Here is an 18,202-nt window from a genome sequence, read left to right as displayed (position 1 = left end):
TAGGTAATAGATAAAAAATAAATGTTTGGTTTGTAATTGTACAATCAGGGAATGTAACGTGGCCAGGCGCAAATGTCAACAAAGTTCCGAAAATTTCACGGCATGGTTCTATGGAATCTGTCAACAGCGATTTCCAGCGAAAAAGCATTTTCGGAAGAGAGCAACCGCTATTCTTACAGTTAAGTTGTTCTATTCGATTCCAATCTAGATCTGGTCTTAGTAGCATCCCTGTAAAATCTCTGCCAACATGTTTCATGGAAATTTTGCAAAAGATGGAAGACTATAAAGATGGAAATATAGCTGGCTTAAGCTTAGCTGATTTAAAAATCACTTTGGACATTATTTGTTTGAATCTCCCAAAAGAAGTATTGGAAGTAAGCTTAGAACGGTATTCTGGTTTAAGAGCAACATCTTTTTGTAGTGGTTCGCCTATAGGCAGTTTGCGAACGGAAAGTGGAAGTAGCTTAGAAAATAATGCTAAAAACGAATTCTTTCAAGAAAAAATGTCTCACTTACCTTTAAGCCAACACAATGCTATAAGCAATTTAAAAGATGAAATTGAGTGGCTGTTACAAGATGAAACCGCAACCGCGTTCCTAGATCAACCCGTTATAAACGAGAACGTTTTAAATTTCGTAGCGAATCACGTTTCGGAATCAACGGATAGATTTAGCTGCAAAGTGGAAAAAGTTCCTTTATATTTTGTATTCCCCTCGGATGATAGCAAACCAAAATTTATAAGTGAGTTAAAGAAACTTCAAATTGATAAATATTGTATTCGTCAAGAAGGAAACTTGTTTTATTTTGTGAAAAATATGGAAAAAGTGAGCGATATTGTACCAGAACAGTCTAAGAACGAGAGAAAGGAATCAAAAACAAAAGATAGTATGTATTTTTCTCGAAAATGTTTTATAACACTAAATATGTATAATATTTACTGTAGAATGTTTTTTAATAGTACATAGAATGTGAAACTTAATTAAAACGCATAACACGAAAAATCTGTTAGAAAACTTATCAATTTTAATATCGTCAATATTCCAGATAGTGCCCTAAAAAATCTGGAACAAGAAAATCCGCGAGAGCTACAACAAGAAAATAACAGCTGTTGTACAGAAAATAAGCCTAATACAAATTTTAAATCTGAGGAATCTTACTCTGATGGTATTAATTTAATATATGAAGACCAAAATATTGAGGACAGATTTAAAGAAAGTAATACGTCGGAAAACAGATTTCAATGGTTAATAGATCTTGATAATCGTAAAAGTTCCTTACCCAATTTTTGGTTAATCTTAAACGTTGAAAATGATTATGTCAGTGTCTACTTTCATTGTAGGTAAGTAGTAATATTCTTAAAGCAAAACATAAAATATTTTCATTTCATTATATTTTAAAATGAACTGCTTGTTTATGTACATACATAAATTTTATAATACAAATTGAAATAGGAAATTTTTTAACAAGTATTTGGTAATAAAAATTCGATTCTTTGCCTCTAATTTTAGATATGTTTTTATATATACGTATCAACTGAAAATTCTTTCTAAAAATCGATGAAATTCAAAATTGGTTGATATGTTTGGTTGCTCAAAATTTTGTAAACTACTACTATCAATCTTTTTTTTTAATTTTTAAACTAACTACAATTTATTATCCTTTTTATTTATGTATATTTGACATTCATGAAATGTAAAGATCAAAAATATCTTAGAAATGGACCATAATAAAAATTGTTATCATCAATAGGTTTTTAGAGATTATATCGCCCGAAGTAAATAGTTATTGGCATACTCAAGAAATGTTGGTCTCTCAAATAAAGAGTACTTGTCGTCGAGTAAACCAATATTTACTTCTGCAAAATCTTCACAAAACAAGTAAATGTTCAGAACTTTTAGAAACAGAATCAAGCGAAGATTATAACTGGAAATCAGAGATGACGAGTGAATTTAGTAATGCTGTACAAAGTAGAGATTTAATACAAAATTTCACTCCAGGAATGTTTCGATGTCGTGTTGTTTGGAAATTTACCTTTCGACTGCATCCTCGATTAAAAACTGGTCCAGGGAGATCAGGACTTTCTCGAGGTATAAAAGTTCTACACGGTGTGCTTAATAGATTGGCTGTTAGTAACCGGAGTAATATGTTTGTATACCAAGAAAATAATAAAAACGTGTTTTACTTAAGATTACACGAACAAATTAGCGATGGAAAAACTTTACAAAACAAATTATCGGAAAGCAATGAACAACTTGTCGTTTCTCGGAGCAATAGTGTAGTCTCGCTATCACAAGTTAAGCTGAGTGATAATGCTACGGCAAATGATACAAGACCTAGAGTTCGATCTTTTAGCGAAAAAGAATCAAACGTTTTAAATAAAACTGAAGATTCGATCATCTTAATGGTACATGGAATTTCCGACGCGGGACCGGAAGTTAAACGCGATTTGGTACAAGTTTTACAAAATCGCTTAGACGATGCGGTTCTGGAAGTTCTTTCTGTTATGTTAGCAAGAAATCCGATGTGTAAATTGACACCTGCGGACGTTCATTTTATTCAACCGCCAAAATCGCCAGAATTTATCATACGTTTAAATGTACAGAAGCATTGCGTATTATACATAACTGCTTTAGAATTTTATTTACGTCAAAATATACTTCAATTTTTGTATATACCAAAATATACTGATAACAGACCAGAATATCATTTTCAAGATTACTCACAACTCGAAGGATCTATCAAAAGAGTTTCTGAATCAGACATCTTTCTGTGTAATCAAAGTCATTCCAGTGGGAGTATAGGAATCGCTTGTATAGCTTTGGCAATTACAGGAGAACACGGTGAACCTATAAAATTATTAGAAAATGAATTCCCAATAGATAGTTTCCCTGAAACGATAAACGTAGAAGATTTTAAAAGTATCGTATCAACGTCAATTTATGATCAAAGTTCCGCGGAATCACCGCCTTTGATCGAATTTAAAATTTGGAAACAAGGCAGAGTTAATCTTGAATCTTTATTACAAAAGCTATGTTCCGCAGTTAAACATGCAATTTGGGACTTAGTTACAGAATATAAATTTTTGTTAACTCCTCTGACAGAACCACTTACAAAAGATGCTCAAGAGATATCTATTGAAAATAAAGAGAATCAAACTTCGGTAAAAATTGATGCTTTGCCAAAAATAATGCATGATTTAACAATTGATAGATTCGAGTCAGGTGAAGAAGGAAAACTACACAGTATCTACTGTGTAACGTTATCACAATGGTTTCGATTTGCTTTAGAAATTGGAGTTCCATCGGTAAAAAGGCATGAAGTAATTCTTAATCACAGACATCCTATATCTACGATTATTACAGAGTTAGAAGCTATTATACAAGGTCAAGCACCGGATACATCCAGCAGATCTTTTGTCTTAAAAGACAGGCAACCCTTCATCGAAAAATATATTTCAAATGGGGAATTATTAACTAAACTAGAAAATAATAACTATTCTGTGTTAGAAAATGAAGGGAAGTTAGATTTGCCCGTTTACATACCATGTGACTTTAGTAAGGATGTACAAGGTACCTACACTAAATGTATTTTAATAGCTAGAAACTTCCATCAGTGGAAAGCTTCGTTCAGCAAAACAGTACAGCCAGAATTACTTATCCCAAAAGGTAATTATATTTTTCTATAGCCATAAGATAGAGGTCATTTTTTTACTACTATCCATTAAAACTGCTAGTACAAGAAATATTAAAAAGTTAACAAGTAAATATAGCAATTGTTTATTACAGATCAAAAACTTTTGCAAAAGTTTAATCCACTGATATTAGAATCTAATTTCGTATCAAGACAACGAATATTACTTGCGGAAATTCGAAGTGATAATGTAAGTTAAAAGAGATATATGTAAATACTTATAAATAGGTGAAATTACTTTTCTTCGTACCATTAATTTCAAATTAAATTACAACCGTAGATAGCTCTTTATACGTATAATTGGTCAAAAGAGAAATCTGAAAAATTAATAAAGCAAACTACAAATTTGGGCACGTGGCTATCATCAAGATCAAACTTTTTTACAAACGTAATAATGCAAAAATTAGGTATATTCCATCATCGACCAAGTTTCTCGAGGGAACATGCGAATTCACAATATTTGCAAATTATGGACATGGAAAGTCTTACAAAGTTTTCTGCTGTGCCACACAATGATGGGAAAGAGTGGATAAGATTGAATAACAGAACGCAAAATATAAAACATAATCAATTTTCATGGAATGAAGTAATTGGTCAAACAATGCGTGATGTAAAACCTAATAATTACTTTCATAGCAATATAGATCCGACGATAAAAGCAGTTTGTGATTTACAAGACTTGCGATTACGCGAAAAAAAGGTGAAAGGTAAATGAAGAAATGAAATTAAATTTTATTCTATTTATTACATATGACTAATTTTTCTACTATTTAAATATTAATATATTACAATATTAATATTACGATATAATAAATGTTATACGGTAAAACAGCACGATTAAATTTTGGAACTAAATACTTATACAATTATTTTACAATTTTCAGAAGATTTGAACAAGCTATATGCAATGTGGCAAAATCGAAATGCTGCTCCGAATATCCCAATCTCAATCATCGCTTTAAATACTTTTAAACAATATTCTCGTTTAATACATTTTTGCCACACACCATTATTATTCTTACCTTCATGGCGCTTACAGTCTGCGGCTACAAGAGATCACTCACTTTCGGCACAATCGTCTTTAAATGCAGGCATCAACGTATGTCAACAACTATCACAACAAATGCAAAAAGGTCAAGATGAACAAACAAACCTTATAAAATGGCATAAAGAATTGTGCAGTTTGATGTTGTCAGAATACAAGCAATATCTTCACTCATTAGGCTTTAGTTCAGTGCAAATAGAATCACCTGATAATAGGTAAAGCTCTGCTAAAATTTAAATATCTTAATGTTCAGTAAACAAATCAAATTTTTCAAAAACAGGATAATGTCCGACTATCTGCCTTTAAAAATTTTAATATTTATATTATGTCAATGCTAATAGGAGTATAATTTAGAAACACTAGTTTAACTCCATAAATTTTCAATATGTCCCCTTCACCTCTGTGAAAATTATCTCACGGAATAATATTTATATAATTAACTAATATTACTTTTCAGTTTTGAAGAACCAATTCAGCAACAATCTTATTATGTCAAAAAGTCAATGCTTGGAGGAGTATTACTATTTGAAATTCACTTATCACAGCCATTTTTCATTGTTAAATTACATATTATTGAATGCAGCCGACTTCAAACAAAAGCCAGTAGCGCTTTAGTGAATCAAGTAAGTTACCTGACTTTTTTATTTGCTTGTGCACTGTTTTTTGATATTAAACTAAATATGTTATAAAGTTTATTACAAACTTCAATTATAATTCCATGTGTATTTATAATTTAATTTCATAGAAAAATAAGATCTTAATTTTTTCTTATTTTTTTGATATGCTATAATTATATACTTTTCATTTGTTTTTTTTAATTAAAGAATATAACAATATTTTAATTTGTTACAGTTTATGCTAAGTTTCGTGGATGCATGTGATAAAATTAAAATTAGTATGCATCTACATTCATTTACATATGATTTTCATTTACGTTCCATCCATTCGTACATAGCTGGGACTGGACCTTTGTTAGTACAACAAGGTTATCACTTGATTCATTTTCTTGATGATTTTAACAAATATTATAGCAAAGCACCAAATTACGCGAGAAATCTTATATACAGTGGTAAGTGAAATAAAATAAAATATTTCTAGTTTTCTTTTAAAATATGTTGTATGGGATTTATTATCGCGAAAAGCACAAATAAACAAATTAGTAGTTACAATAAACGTATTTTTATATTTTAGATGTAGTGACTATTCGCAATTTAGCGATATCAGGTCGGACCTTATATTCTTACTTATTATCTCATGAAAAGACTTATAATATGCGTGTATTTATAATGAAAAGTGATCTTCAAGATTCTGAAGAAAGCGAATATGTTCTAGTAAGCTTAAAAAGTACTCCTTTAATTAGTTACTGCGACGCACAAGATACTAAATACACCGATGATTTCGATGTTGTTCTGATTGTATCACATTTAGGACAGCCTCCACAAGTAGAAAAAACCGAAATTACTTTAAAATACTACTTAATGTTAACAAGCAAACGAGAATTATATCCAAAGAGAGAAGTAGAAAACAATAAACTTGGGAAGTTTCGTACGGTGTACAGTGTCGAAAAATCTCCAAGTACTTATACCGAGGCTGATATGGATACTATAAACGAATCTTCTTCGGATCTTCAAGAATGTAAACAAGATTCAAATGATAAAAAGGGTGATACTAAATTATACAGTGCTACTCTTGGTACCAATTGTAATAATACGGGAGCACCAACACCTCCACCAGTACCTAATTCTCCGTTAACTCAAAATGTAAATCCTCCAAGTGTTTCGGTGAATTCTTCATCGCCACACTTAATTCAAATACGACAAGAATCGATTAATTATTTAGGTTATTATTCCTCGCACGAGCAACTCATGCAACAAACAATAATGTCTCAAGCAAATGCGGCTCGCATGCATATAATGAATATGATAAAACGCGGAGCATTACAATGTAGAACGCATCTTTTATGGAATAAATTATTAGAAAGTAAATCTGCAATGAATTATAACGAATTCTCCGAACTTTGTTCTTTAGCTCATGTTGAACCTTTATTAAACTTGGATCCAAGATTGAGGCCATTTATTAATCAACCAATTTCTTGGTATCAAACTTTATCAAAGGTTTTGCAAAATAAATATCAAGAACATCATAAACAATTCAATACACCAGATGGAAATATTACTCATCTACTGATATTACATCCAAGTTTCTTTCAAGTTTTCATGATGTTAACTATAGATTTACATGCCTCACGAGGGGTTCGTATCATTTTTTATGTTTTTATTGCTTATGTACTTTATATACACATGCAACATATAATTAAACTTATTAATAATTTTTCATTTATTTTCAGGATTTGTATGCAGTTTACTGTAAATCAGAAGAAATGATTAATGCCCCATGTTGTGTAGAAGACACATATAATTTAATAGAAGGTTTTGTAAATGCTTGCTGTTTTAATTTGTGGATGGGTCTCTACAGTTAATAGTAAATGACATTCCAAAGAAAAAATTTTCCAAATACTTGTACTTATTATTTATACGTTGTATAACTAACATATATGTGACACTAATTTTATTGTTTAAAAAAATTATGTATATTTTCTTTGTTTGTTATCTTATACTATATTTCATTGCTGTAATTTGTACAAAAAATATATTTTTCTAATTTCCAAAAATTTAAGTTTATAATCTATTGTTTGCTTATTCGAAAAATAATTTTCAGTTTAATATCTATATTATTTCATCAATTTTATATTATTAACAAAACCACCATTTACTATCAATCGCGAGTATTATATCATCACAGACGAAGTATAAAATCCGCATATCTATAAATACATACATATGTATATAAACAGTCGCAGAAAAGAATGACCAACGGTTCGTTTGAATTTCTATATGAATAAATACAATGCATAAATTTAAACCAGTCTTATCGAAGCAAGTAAACCAGAAAAATTATGATTTTATTTTTTCACTGAAATCGCATTTTTCCTAGAATCCTGAAGGACTAGATAAATTTCGCGATTAGATTTAAATTCAATGTTAAAATCTATAGTAAATGATATATAATAAGCCGTGACAAAAATTCAATAATACATAGTAATGGATAAATCGCAATTTTGTCAAACAATTTCAAATCTAATATAGATTTTCAAAGTCAAAACTTGTTTGTAATAGTTCTTCTGCATTTTTTCCTTATTCTACAATATCTTAGCTTTAACTTTAAACAAGATTCATTGTTCTATCTTATTTTTATCAAAAGTTCTGCGATTTTTACACAAAGATGAGCATTCTATCTCCTTGGGTTTCGGGAAGACTGCGATCGCACATGAAGCGGCACTGTGGTGTAGTCACATAGCGTCGTGTGACTGAAGTGCATTTTAGTAGTAGATGTATTCTCCCAGAAGACGAGTCAAGGATGAGGCGCAGAGAGAGGACTGTGAGAAGTTTGCAGAGCTCTCCCTAACGTGCTGAGGTAGACCACCATTTAACCGGCCAGGATCCGGCACTAATTAAAGGAAGATGTCTATAAAGATTTCCTCCACGTAAAAAAAGGGTGTCTAAAATTATTATAGTAATGTTTCGAACATTTATGAACTCTATTTGAACCGCGTCGGATTTCTTTTGAGCCATGTTTCTGGTCCAATTGTAATAACAGTAAGTCCGTCACATCGACTATAATCAATCACTGTTATCACTCTTTGACAACATCTACATAAAAAAGGCAATAAATATTCCACAAAATATACAAAATGTCTAATACATTTTTGTGCATTTGTTCTTTCTCTTATATGCTATGCTAAGCGTTTCTAAATAAAATTTGGTATCTTCTAATTTCAGCATAGATCAAAAGTGACACTGATCAGCTCACCACGTCGCTGTTTTTGGACAACAGTTCGAGAATTAAGAATGGTGTATCATAGTACTATCAGCAACCATTTTGGTAAGTTGCATTGGCTTACTGCTGCTCAATGAAGTCAGGAGTAACTAATGTTTGGCGTAGCAATTTCTGCAAATTTATAACATTTGTTCATATATGAAATAGGATGGGTTTATATTACACTGGAATTGCAAATGTTAATGTACAAAAGCAGGAAAAAATTATCTCCAAAAATTAACATACCTCATAAAAATTGTAATAAATAAAACTAAGACTACTAAAGGCCCTGAAGAAACTGGTACTACTCCAGCACCATAATAAACAGCTTTGTCACAAGCTGGTGGACATACAGGGACAATAGTTTCTGTGCAAAAAAACAAAGAAATATCTAAAGCATGCCAACACCTAAACTCAATAAATAGATGCATTGCAAATTAAAATTTCTGCTTCCATATTATGTAAGAATAATAAATAAATGTTATCAGACCACAATATTATACACACTTTATCAAAATGCATATATTTAGAGGGTGTTTCATTTAACTAGATATGGCAGAATATCTCACACGGGATTAAAGTTATCAAAAAAAACGTTTTAACACAAGTTGTTTGGTTCGAAGAGGGACATTATATGGTGCAAATTACTTTTTTGCAGGTCCAGTAGTAGGGGAGACTTCAACCGCAAACGATTCCATGGAAATCGCTGATCCGCCAACAAACCAACACACCCAAAGAAATTCCCCTCCCCCACCACTATTTGTTGACGATGTCATCGACATACAAACGATGATTAAGTCCATAGAGAGAGATATCTCCAAAGAGGACTATAACCTTAAAATAAAAAATAATCAAGTGAAAATCCTGCCGACAAATCCTGACGCATACAGAAGGCTCACCAAACTGCTCAAGACCATGAACGCCAACTTTCATACTTATCAACTCAAACAAGAAAGACCTTTCCGAGTGGTTCTACGCAACATCCACCACTCAGCGGACGTGGATGAACTTAAATTCGAACTATTAAAACACGGCCACGAAGTTATCAACGTCAGTAACATAAGGCATAGAGTCTCGAAAGACCCGTTATCCCTATTTTTTATCGACTTAAAACAAAAGCCCAACAACAAGGAAATATACAAAATCAGTCGGTTAATGAATTCTATAGTAAAATTCGAACCACCGCTTGTTAAAAAAGAGATAGTGCAGTGTAAAAGGTGCCAAAGGTACGGTCACACGCAGAAATACTGCAACCATACCTTCCTCTGTGTTAAATGTGCAGGTACACACCCCACTGATCAGTGCGCTAAATCACCGGAAACCCCAGCGAAGTGTCAAGGTGACCATCCTGCTAACTACAAAGGCTGCCCAGCCTACAAAACCCTGTACACAAATAAGTACCCAAAACTCAGAGCAAAAGAGATAACCAACCAAATATCCAGTCCTCCTAAATTCACTACTACTTCAAGCTCTTTAACCAATCAAATACCCAGTCCTCCTAAATTCACCACTACTTCAACCTCCTACGTCCAAGCAGTACAAGGAATCCAAAATAACCCGAATAGCCACAGGGACAATTCTCAAAATAGTGTCCCCAATTCACAAAACACAGACACCGTCTCTAGACTTGAAAAGCTAATAGAAAAACAATCTGAGCAAATAAATAATTTGCTATCACTATTAACACTCATCATGGATAAACTAATACGCCCCGACGCAAAATAAAAACAAGACGCATAGCTCTCTGGAATGCCAACGGTCTAGCTCAACACAAATTTGAACTAGAACTCTTCCTTAAACAGCAGCAAATCGACATAATGCTCGTATCTGAAACCCACTTCACCGACAAAAACTACCTAAAAATACATGAACTTCCATCATTCCAGGAAGACTACCTCCAAGCAACAAACGTAGCAATAGAAGACTGCCAGGGAACAATCACCACTTCAGCAGTATACTGCCCTCCCAGACACTCCATCGCCAAAGAAGACTTTGATAACTTCCTTGGCACCCTGGGCAATAGATTCATAGCTGGAGGAGATTATAAAGCCAAACATACCCAATGGGGCAGCAGACTGGTCACAGTAAGAGGCAAAAATCTCTTAAACAGCATAATAACCAACAATCTCAGTTACCTCACCACATACGAACCCACATACTGGCCCACTGACACTAACAAAATACCCGACCTACTTGACTTCTTCGTAACTAAAAATATCTCGCCAAGATACGTCCAAATCAACTCCTCGGCTGATCTCTCTTCTGATCATTCCCCCGTGATAGTAACAGTCAGTACAACAATTATCGAGAATACACCTAATGGCTTTATTCATAACCAACTCACCAACTGGCAGCTCTTTAGAGAAGTCTTTAACCACTCAACTTCAGCCCTAACTGCACTAAAAACTAATGAAGATATCGAAGCAGCCACGAATTACTTAAACATGAGCATAATAAACGCTATCCGCTCCTCCACACCTACTAAGACTTCCACCAGTAAACACGAATATCCCCATTACATACTAAAAAAAATAGCAGAAAAACGTAGACTAAGAAGAGTATGGCAGACCCATAGAACACGGGATGACAAGCGCAAACTAAACAACGCAACTAGAAAGTTAACCAAAATCATAAAAAATTATAAAAACGACTGTTTTCAGAAGTATCTCGCCAATCTGTCCCCCACAGCTGACTCCAACTACTCACTATGGAAGGCCTCCAGGAAACTCACGCGCCCCCCGCAAATAATCCCTATAGAAAAAGCTAACCTGTTTGCCAAATACTTGTCTAAAGTATTTAAACCCCATTCCTCCAAAGCTGCCGCGGACACTACTGAATACCTGCACTCTCCCTTCCAAATGTCTCCTCCTATTGAACCCTTCACTTCTGCAGAGATTATAGAATCAATCAGTCGCCTAAATCCCAAGGAAGCAGCAGGGCACGACCTAATAGGCAATAAAGCAATCAAGGAACTTCCCATTAAAGGGATTGCACTCATCACCTCGATTTTTAACGCTATTCTTCGCCTAGAATACTTTCCTAAGGCCTGGAAAATGACAAAGATTACCCTCATCCCTAAACTCGGAAAACCGATATATGAAACTAGCTCCTATCGCCCAATCAGTCTCTTACCGACCCTGTCTAAACTATTCGAGGAGATGCTAGCGAATCGACTCCTTCCACTCCTAGAGAATCTGAAAACACTCCCAGATCATCAATTCGGCTTTCGGAAACAACATTCAACAGTGGAGCAAATCCATCGAATAACCCATATGATAAGCCAAACCCTTGAAAAGAAAAAATATTGCTCAGCAGTATTCCTAGACATTCAACAGGCATTCGACAAAGTATGGCATGAAGGGCTGCTATACAAACTCAAAAAAATCCTACCACACACCTACTACTCCATCCTAAAGTCCTACCTAACCAATAGACAATTCATGATCAAATACTTAGACGCCACTTCCTCAACATTCCCAATAGAATCTGGCATACCCCAAGGTAGTGTCCTTGGACCCCTGCTGTTCTCCATCTACACGGCCGATTTACCTATATCAACTGAGATAACAATAGCAACATTTGCTGACGACACAACGATATTAACTTCTCACGCAGACCCGGTAATTGCCTCATCCAATCTCCAGCGATGTCTAGTCTCTATGGAAAAGTAGTTTCATAAATGGGGCTTCCAAATTAATGAAAAAAAAATCCTCACATGTAACCTTCAGGCCCCGAAAACAAACCTGGCCCCAGGTCACCATCAACAATACAACAATTCCTAGCAAGAACTCAGTCAGATACCTGGGCATGACCCTGGACAGGAGACTAACATGGCGAAACCACATCACAGACAAAACGAAGCAACTGAAGAACAAACTAAAAAAATTCTATTGGCTCACGGGCAGACACTCCAAACTAAACATACAGAATAAAATTACCCACTACAAGACCGTAATAAAACCTGTCTGGACCTACGGAATCCAACTATGGGGAACAGCAAGTAACTCTAACATTGAAATACTTCAATGCCTCCAATCGAAAACGCTAAGATCCCTAATAGATGCACCCTGGTATGTTACCAACGAAACAATACATCGCGACCTCAAGATACCCACAGTCAAAGAGGAAATAGCAAAATATGGCGACAGATATAGCAAAAGAGTCAACAAACACCGAAACCCCCTAATCACGGAACTACTTGATACGACGGACCAGATCCGCAGGCTGAAGAGACACTACCCGCTAGACCTAAACACTATATTTAATACTTATACTAAATAATATTTTTTTATCTATTAAGTAATATTTACCTACTTATACCAAGTACTTATAAATTATACTTATCTATAATAAATATTAACTATTATAAATAATTAGCCATGTCACTGAGCCACGCCAGAAAAATTACTGAAAATTCTCAATGCGAGAATTGATTGTAAATTTTAATAAATAAAATAAAAATAAAAAAAAAAAAATAAAATCCCGTGACCGCGGCTACGTTCGGCGACTGGCTGTCGCCTCGAGCCCAAGCTCATTATCACAAATCTCGAACAAATACAATCGGATCGAATGACGACAATTGTTTAATTACGCCTATGATAGAATCTAAATTGCGGTGTTAAGGGATTTTCCCGAAGTTCCAAAGGGAAGGCTCCGATGTCCTTTTATCTCCGACATATATGTATCATGTTATATTATGCATATATTAACCTATTTATGTCGAAAAACTATTAATTTAGCAGATATTTTAATTTTACTTTGTAAAATTTAATATATGAAAGACAAGAAAGACACAATATTCTTGTGTTTACATTGTGTTTGTCTTTCATATATTAATTTTCATAAATTTTTTATAGGGAATAGCACAATGTTAATTTAATTAATTTCGGCTAATGTATTAAAAAGTATATGGTTCCATTTAAAAATATGAAGTTAACTTTAGAATTTCTCACACTGTTCGATCTGCAAAAAAATAATTTACTTCATATGATATCTGTCTTCAAACCAAAGAACTTTTGTTAAAATATTTTTTTGATAACTTTAATTCCTTGTGAAATATTCTACCATTTCCAGTTAAACAAAATACCCTGTGTACATATAATTGCAAGTGGAAAAACAAAAGCAACATTTCATAAATGACTTATATTACTACACTTGTATAAATATATATATATAATTCATAATACATACCAAACAATTCGATCTTTGTTTCTGCAGTTCCCAATTTATTGGCAGCTCTGCATACATATTCTCCATATTGTTTTTTTCCAATTGTGATCACTCTAATCGTTGTATCAATATATTGATCTGTAGTTGTAAAATGTAATATGCTATAATGCTGATTATTAGATAGTTGAACATCGTCTTTTAACCAAACAATAGCTGGTGGAGGATAAGCTTCTACATGGCATTCTAAATCCATGTCATGTAGTAAAGCTTGACCAAGTCGTGGTCTTGGTGTTGTGATTACAGGTGCAAATTCAACTTCAACACTAATATTACGTCTAGCTTCATGTCCTACTCCATTTTCAGCTATACAATAGTATGTCCCACGATCTTCCTTATGAATTATAGGAATTTTCAATGTATTGCCACTGCAATATTTCGATTTGTTATTTAAAAAGGTCGTTAAATGTCCATAGAACAAAAAATAACTACCTACTGATAAATTGATCCACCAGTTGGTAATATGGCATTATTTTCCCTACACCATGAGATTCTAGGTGCAGGAAAGCCACCAGCATAACAGTCAAGTTGCACAGGCTGTCCTTCAGTAACAATCATAGCTCTGGTTGAATTGTCACTTACAATGGGTGGTTTACGAACTTGCAGTTCAACATTTGCAGATACATAATTATTCAAAGAAATCAAAATTTTACATTGATAAAATCCAGCATCAGTTTCTTGAATATCTTTTATCTGAAGTATATATTATATTACTATTTGAATTACACGTTAAACAATAAAAGTACGATATGTATTGCACATAATACTATATTACCTGTAATCTAAAGGTAGATGAGGTATCATCATATTTGAGTGTAAATCTAGTATCTCTTATAATTAAAGTACTACCATGTGAAAGTGGTAATTGATCGTTAAGAGCATTTTTATTAATTTTTGTCCATACAACTGGAAAATCAGATCCATTTAGCACTGAGCAATGGAACTCTACAGTTTCACCAATATCTTTAATTTGCTCTTGTGAAATGTAAGATATTGTTGGCATACGCTGACTCTTAACTGAAAAATATGATAATAATGTTTGTATTTAAAGGTGTTAGTTTAATTATATACAAACACACTGCAATATTCTAGATTCTAAATAATAAAATTCCATGTGCATACAGAAATATAACATGGAATTCACTCTGTAATTTTGTGTAAATATCACATTAAATAAATTGCATGCAAGGATGTTCTATAAACATTAAATTTCGCACAAGGATTGATGGAAATCTGTTTCATTAAATAGACAAAGACAAACTTATAAAATTTATATTAGAAACTAGTATGTACAGAATAGTACGTGCACATAAATCTCTTTGTTCTTTACCTGCATATAAAAAGGCGAATGTTAAAAATGTATAAAAAATCTTCATTATGACACACTCTTGTTGTTACAATGTTCCAACAACGCGAAAATAATAATAACAATCTTCACCTCTTTCTTATTAATATTGTTTCCATTTGTTAACCAATGTTAATAACATTGACAACATTAAATATCGTCGGTTGTCAAATAGCGCAAGAGTATAACAATGAAAAGGAAGTACTATATTAACACGTGTTTGTTGATCGAAAATAAATATGGCTAATGACGTCTTTAATCAAGCGAAATACCGTTCCTAAAATATTTAAAACGTTTGATATACATTAAAGGCTCTAAAATCATATTTTTATAACAGTTGTTTAAATATTTTATTTCGCTTTTTATCATACAATTTTCTATCGTTAATAATAATAGCCTTAATTAAGTTAATAGTTGTATATATGATATATTTTGTGTTCATTCAAAAATTTGTAACGCATTTATATTGTGCATACACTTCTTGTCAAAAAAATAACCCAGGTGTGCTATCCTTAATTTCTCAATGACGCGTGTAAAGTTTTTCGTCTGTAACGTATAATATCAAAACATTATGAGCTTGGAATATGCGGTTCGTTGAAAATAATTAAAAATATTATGAGGTTTAGTGTGTAGCAAAAAAAATTGTTTTATTTTAAGAACGAAATGATAACATATATACAATATGAAAATAATAATCAACATAAATTATAATTAACAATAATTATTTGTCAAACATATATAATATTTAATAATTCCCCTTTATTTTCTATAACTTCTATTATACGATTTGGTATCGATTTATACAGTTTCTGGATATAATTTTGACTTAACGTATCCCAATCTTATACGTGTTGATACTGCTTTTCATTCGTGTATACATCGTGAACAAGTTCTGTCCAGCAATTTTCAATAATATTAAGGTCCCAGAAGCGTTCAGGCCACGGCAAAATGGATATATTATTTTCATTAAAATATGATTGGACCAATCTTGATGTGTGTACAGATGCATTATCTGGTTGAAGGATGTAATCAGTTCCAGAAATGCGTTCTGCATGATTGTTTATTTGTTCTTTGATTAAATTTATGTATCGCACACTATTCATTCTCCCATTGATGAATTAGGTATTTGTCTTGCCGAAATAACCGATGCCGGCCCAAACCATCACGCTGCCTCCTCCCATTTGTTGTCAAATTGCTGACATATCATGAAAATAATATTAAAACCCATCAGAACCATCCAAGTTGAATCCTTTTTCGTTTGAAAATAGTACCCTTCTCCATTTCTTTTCCCAATGCATTCTTTCTTTTGCAAAGCGTAAACGTTCTACTTTGTGTTTCGTTGTTAACGAAAGTTTCTTTTTCAATTTTAGCCTCTTGATATTTTTGCAGGATAGTAGAACTCGACGAACACTTGAAACACTGGCACTAATACTACATTTCTCCATTATTTGTTTTGTTGTTAACTGCGAGTTGGAAGCTACAATCAGATAATGATGACGGCCGACCAGTACTTTTCTTTCTGCCATAATCTTCAACATTTTTTAAGAAATTGTGTGTTACTCTACTACTTCTTCTTATTACTTTAGATATGTTTGCTACTGATAACCGTTGCTGTTTTAGTTCAAGAATTTGCTTTTTTTCAGACTCGTTCAATTTTTTTCCGCGTCCCATACTTACAAATTTATATAATATTGTACTGTAACTTTTACTCATTGATAGATCATGAACTACTGAGTAATTTCAGTACAGTTTTTCTTTGTTGTATACAAACATCTACGACATTGTGACTTATTTCCAGCAAGCCGCATATTCTGAGCTCATAATGTTTTGATATTATACGTTACAGACGAAAAACTTTACACGCGTCATTGAGAAATTAAAGATAGCACACCTGGGTTATCTTTTTGACGAAGAGTGTATATACACGGATGAGTAGGGAGATTGCTGATGCAATATTAAGAAAGTCAACCAAGAAATGTGCATTGAGAATGAGGGTCTTTAGCAGCGAACAATCGAACTATACGCAAATTTATTTTCCGAGGCTTTTGATGAGAGAAACGTGCGTATGCACGGCACGAAGAGAAATATGCATTCACAATCGCGGTGATCAGCGTAAGGTAAGGGCGAAAAAACAAAAACTACTTAAAAGTTTAATTAAACATTGGAAATAAATTGCTTTTTTTGTATTGATTATAGAAGCAACAATCAGGATACCAAAAGGAACTAACAGCAACGATCTTCTTGGAAATGATTATACAATACGATAAAAACTGAGACTATTTATTATAAAATAATTATATAACATGTATGTAGGAAGAATTTCAATGAATCAGAGTAATAGCATTTTACAATATTGTTATCTATCCTTTTCACTATATAAATCTACAAAATCTTACAAAAAATCAAAAAATAAAAATTAGGAATTAGTTAAGAATACGCGAAATTTAAAGACAAATTGTATAAAAAAGACCACGAAATAGCTTTCGAAAATTCAGAGAAATGATGTCAAATTCCAAGAATTATCGAAATAGTGCCACTTCTTGTAAGATTATATTCTTTTGATACAAAATCGAGATTCTGATAAATAATTTATCGATAAACCAAAAATTTCAACTTTGAAAAATTCCTGGAATATAATATCATTTTCAAGGATCGGCGAAATTGTGCCATCTCCTGTACTAATTTTTAATTTTCTCAGAGAAGATCACGTCGTTTCCAAGAATTTCAAAAAGTTTCGAGTACCTCTCATGATATTTTATTCTCTTAATACTTATCAATACTTACCAATTTTCTCGAAATCTTTTGTCTCTTTTTATAACTTATTCTTTAAACTTATGAAAATTGGAAAAGATTTGAGGATCATGGATATTGAAAAGATTTTATATGGTTAGACGTCCATTTGCAATATTAGATTGTTTTATTTAATTCAATTCATAAGTGTGCAATAATAGTACAATTTTACAATGAGTTCTTAATTTTCTGTATAATCTCTAATAACTTAAAACTACTCTAATATGGCA

At 32.7% G+C, this 18,202-nt stretch overlaps 3 protein-coding genes and 1 long non-coding RNA gene across 4 annotated transcripts in view; 2 read left to right on the top strand and 2 right to left on the bottom strand.

The window, feature by feature from the left end:
- The window catches only part of LOC138186728 (KICSTOR complex protein SZT2), a 31,905-nt gene extending 24,499 nt beyond the window's left edge, over nucleotides 1–7,406 (top strand). Inside the window, exons 16-25 of the mRNA XM_069126853.1 lie at nucleotides 49–885; nucleotides 1,045–1,339; nucleotides 1,750–3,665; nucleotides 3,786–3,880; nucleotides 3,971–4,397; nucleotides 4,575–4,950; nucleotides 5,193–5,358; nucleotides 5,588–5,804; nucleotides 5,927–6,987; nucleotides 7,083–7,406. Coding sequence (XP_068982954.1) covers nucleotides 49–885; nucleotides 1,045–1,339; nucleotides 1,750–3,665; nucleotides 3,786–3,880; nucleotides 3,971–4,397; nucleotides 4,575–4,950; nucleotides 5,193–5,358; nucleotides 5,588–5,804; nucleotides 5,927–6,987; nucleotides 7,083–7,214 — 5,522 coding nt within the window. The 3' untranslated portion in view covers nucleotides 7,215–7,406. The remainder of the gene's footprint in view (nucleotides 1–48; nucleotides 886–1,044; nucleotides 1,340–1,749; nucleotides 3,666–3,785; nucleotides 3,881–3,970; nucleotides 4,398–4,574; nucleotides 4,951–5,192; nucleotides 5,359–5,587; nucleotides 5,805–5,926; nucleotides 6,988–7,082) is intronic.
- Nucleotides 1–18,202, bottom strand: part of Bin1 (histone deacetylase complex subunit SAP18) — a 386,327-nt gene that overhangs the window by 28,150 nt on the left and 339,975 nt on the right. The window lies entirely within an intron of this gene.
- On the bottom strand, nucleotides 13,517–15,399 carry LOC138186734 (lachesin-like). The gene is made up of 6 exons (XM_069126864.1): nucleotides 15,168–15,399; nucleotides 14,613–14,854; nucleotides 14,274–14,530; nucleotides 13,965–14,205; nucleotides 13,802–13,933; nucleotides 13,517–13,573 (listed from the first exon to the last, which is right to left on the bottom strand). Exons 1-5 carry the CDS (start codon nucleotides 15,211–15,213, stop codon nucleotides 13,889–13,891), a joined length of 831 nt encoding a protein of 276 aa, XP_068982965.1. The 5' UTR covers nucleotides 15,214–15,399; the 3' UTR covers nucleotides 13,517–13,573; nucleotides 13,802–13,888.
- LOC138186739 (uncharacterized) lies at nucleotides 15,632–17,517 on the top strand. Its single transcript, XR_011174973.1, has 3 exons — nucleotides 15,632–15,683; nucleotides 17,029–17,299; nucleotides 17,379–17,517. It is a non-coding gene; the product is annotated as an uncharacterized LOC138186739 (long non-coding RNA).

Source organism: Bombus flavifrons, chromosome 14, assembly GCF_040668555.2.
Source record: "Bombus flavifrons isolate JBK064 chromosome 14, iyBomFlav1_principal, whole genome shotgun sequence".
Classification (NCBI taxonomy): domain Eukaryota; kingdom Metazoa; phylum Arthropoda; class Insecta; order Hymenoptera; family Apidae; genus Bombus; species Bombus flavifrons.
The sequence above is the reverse complement of the archived record's forward strand: the minus strand, read 5'-3'. Positions and strand labels throughout refer to the sequence as shown.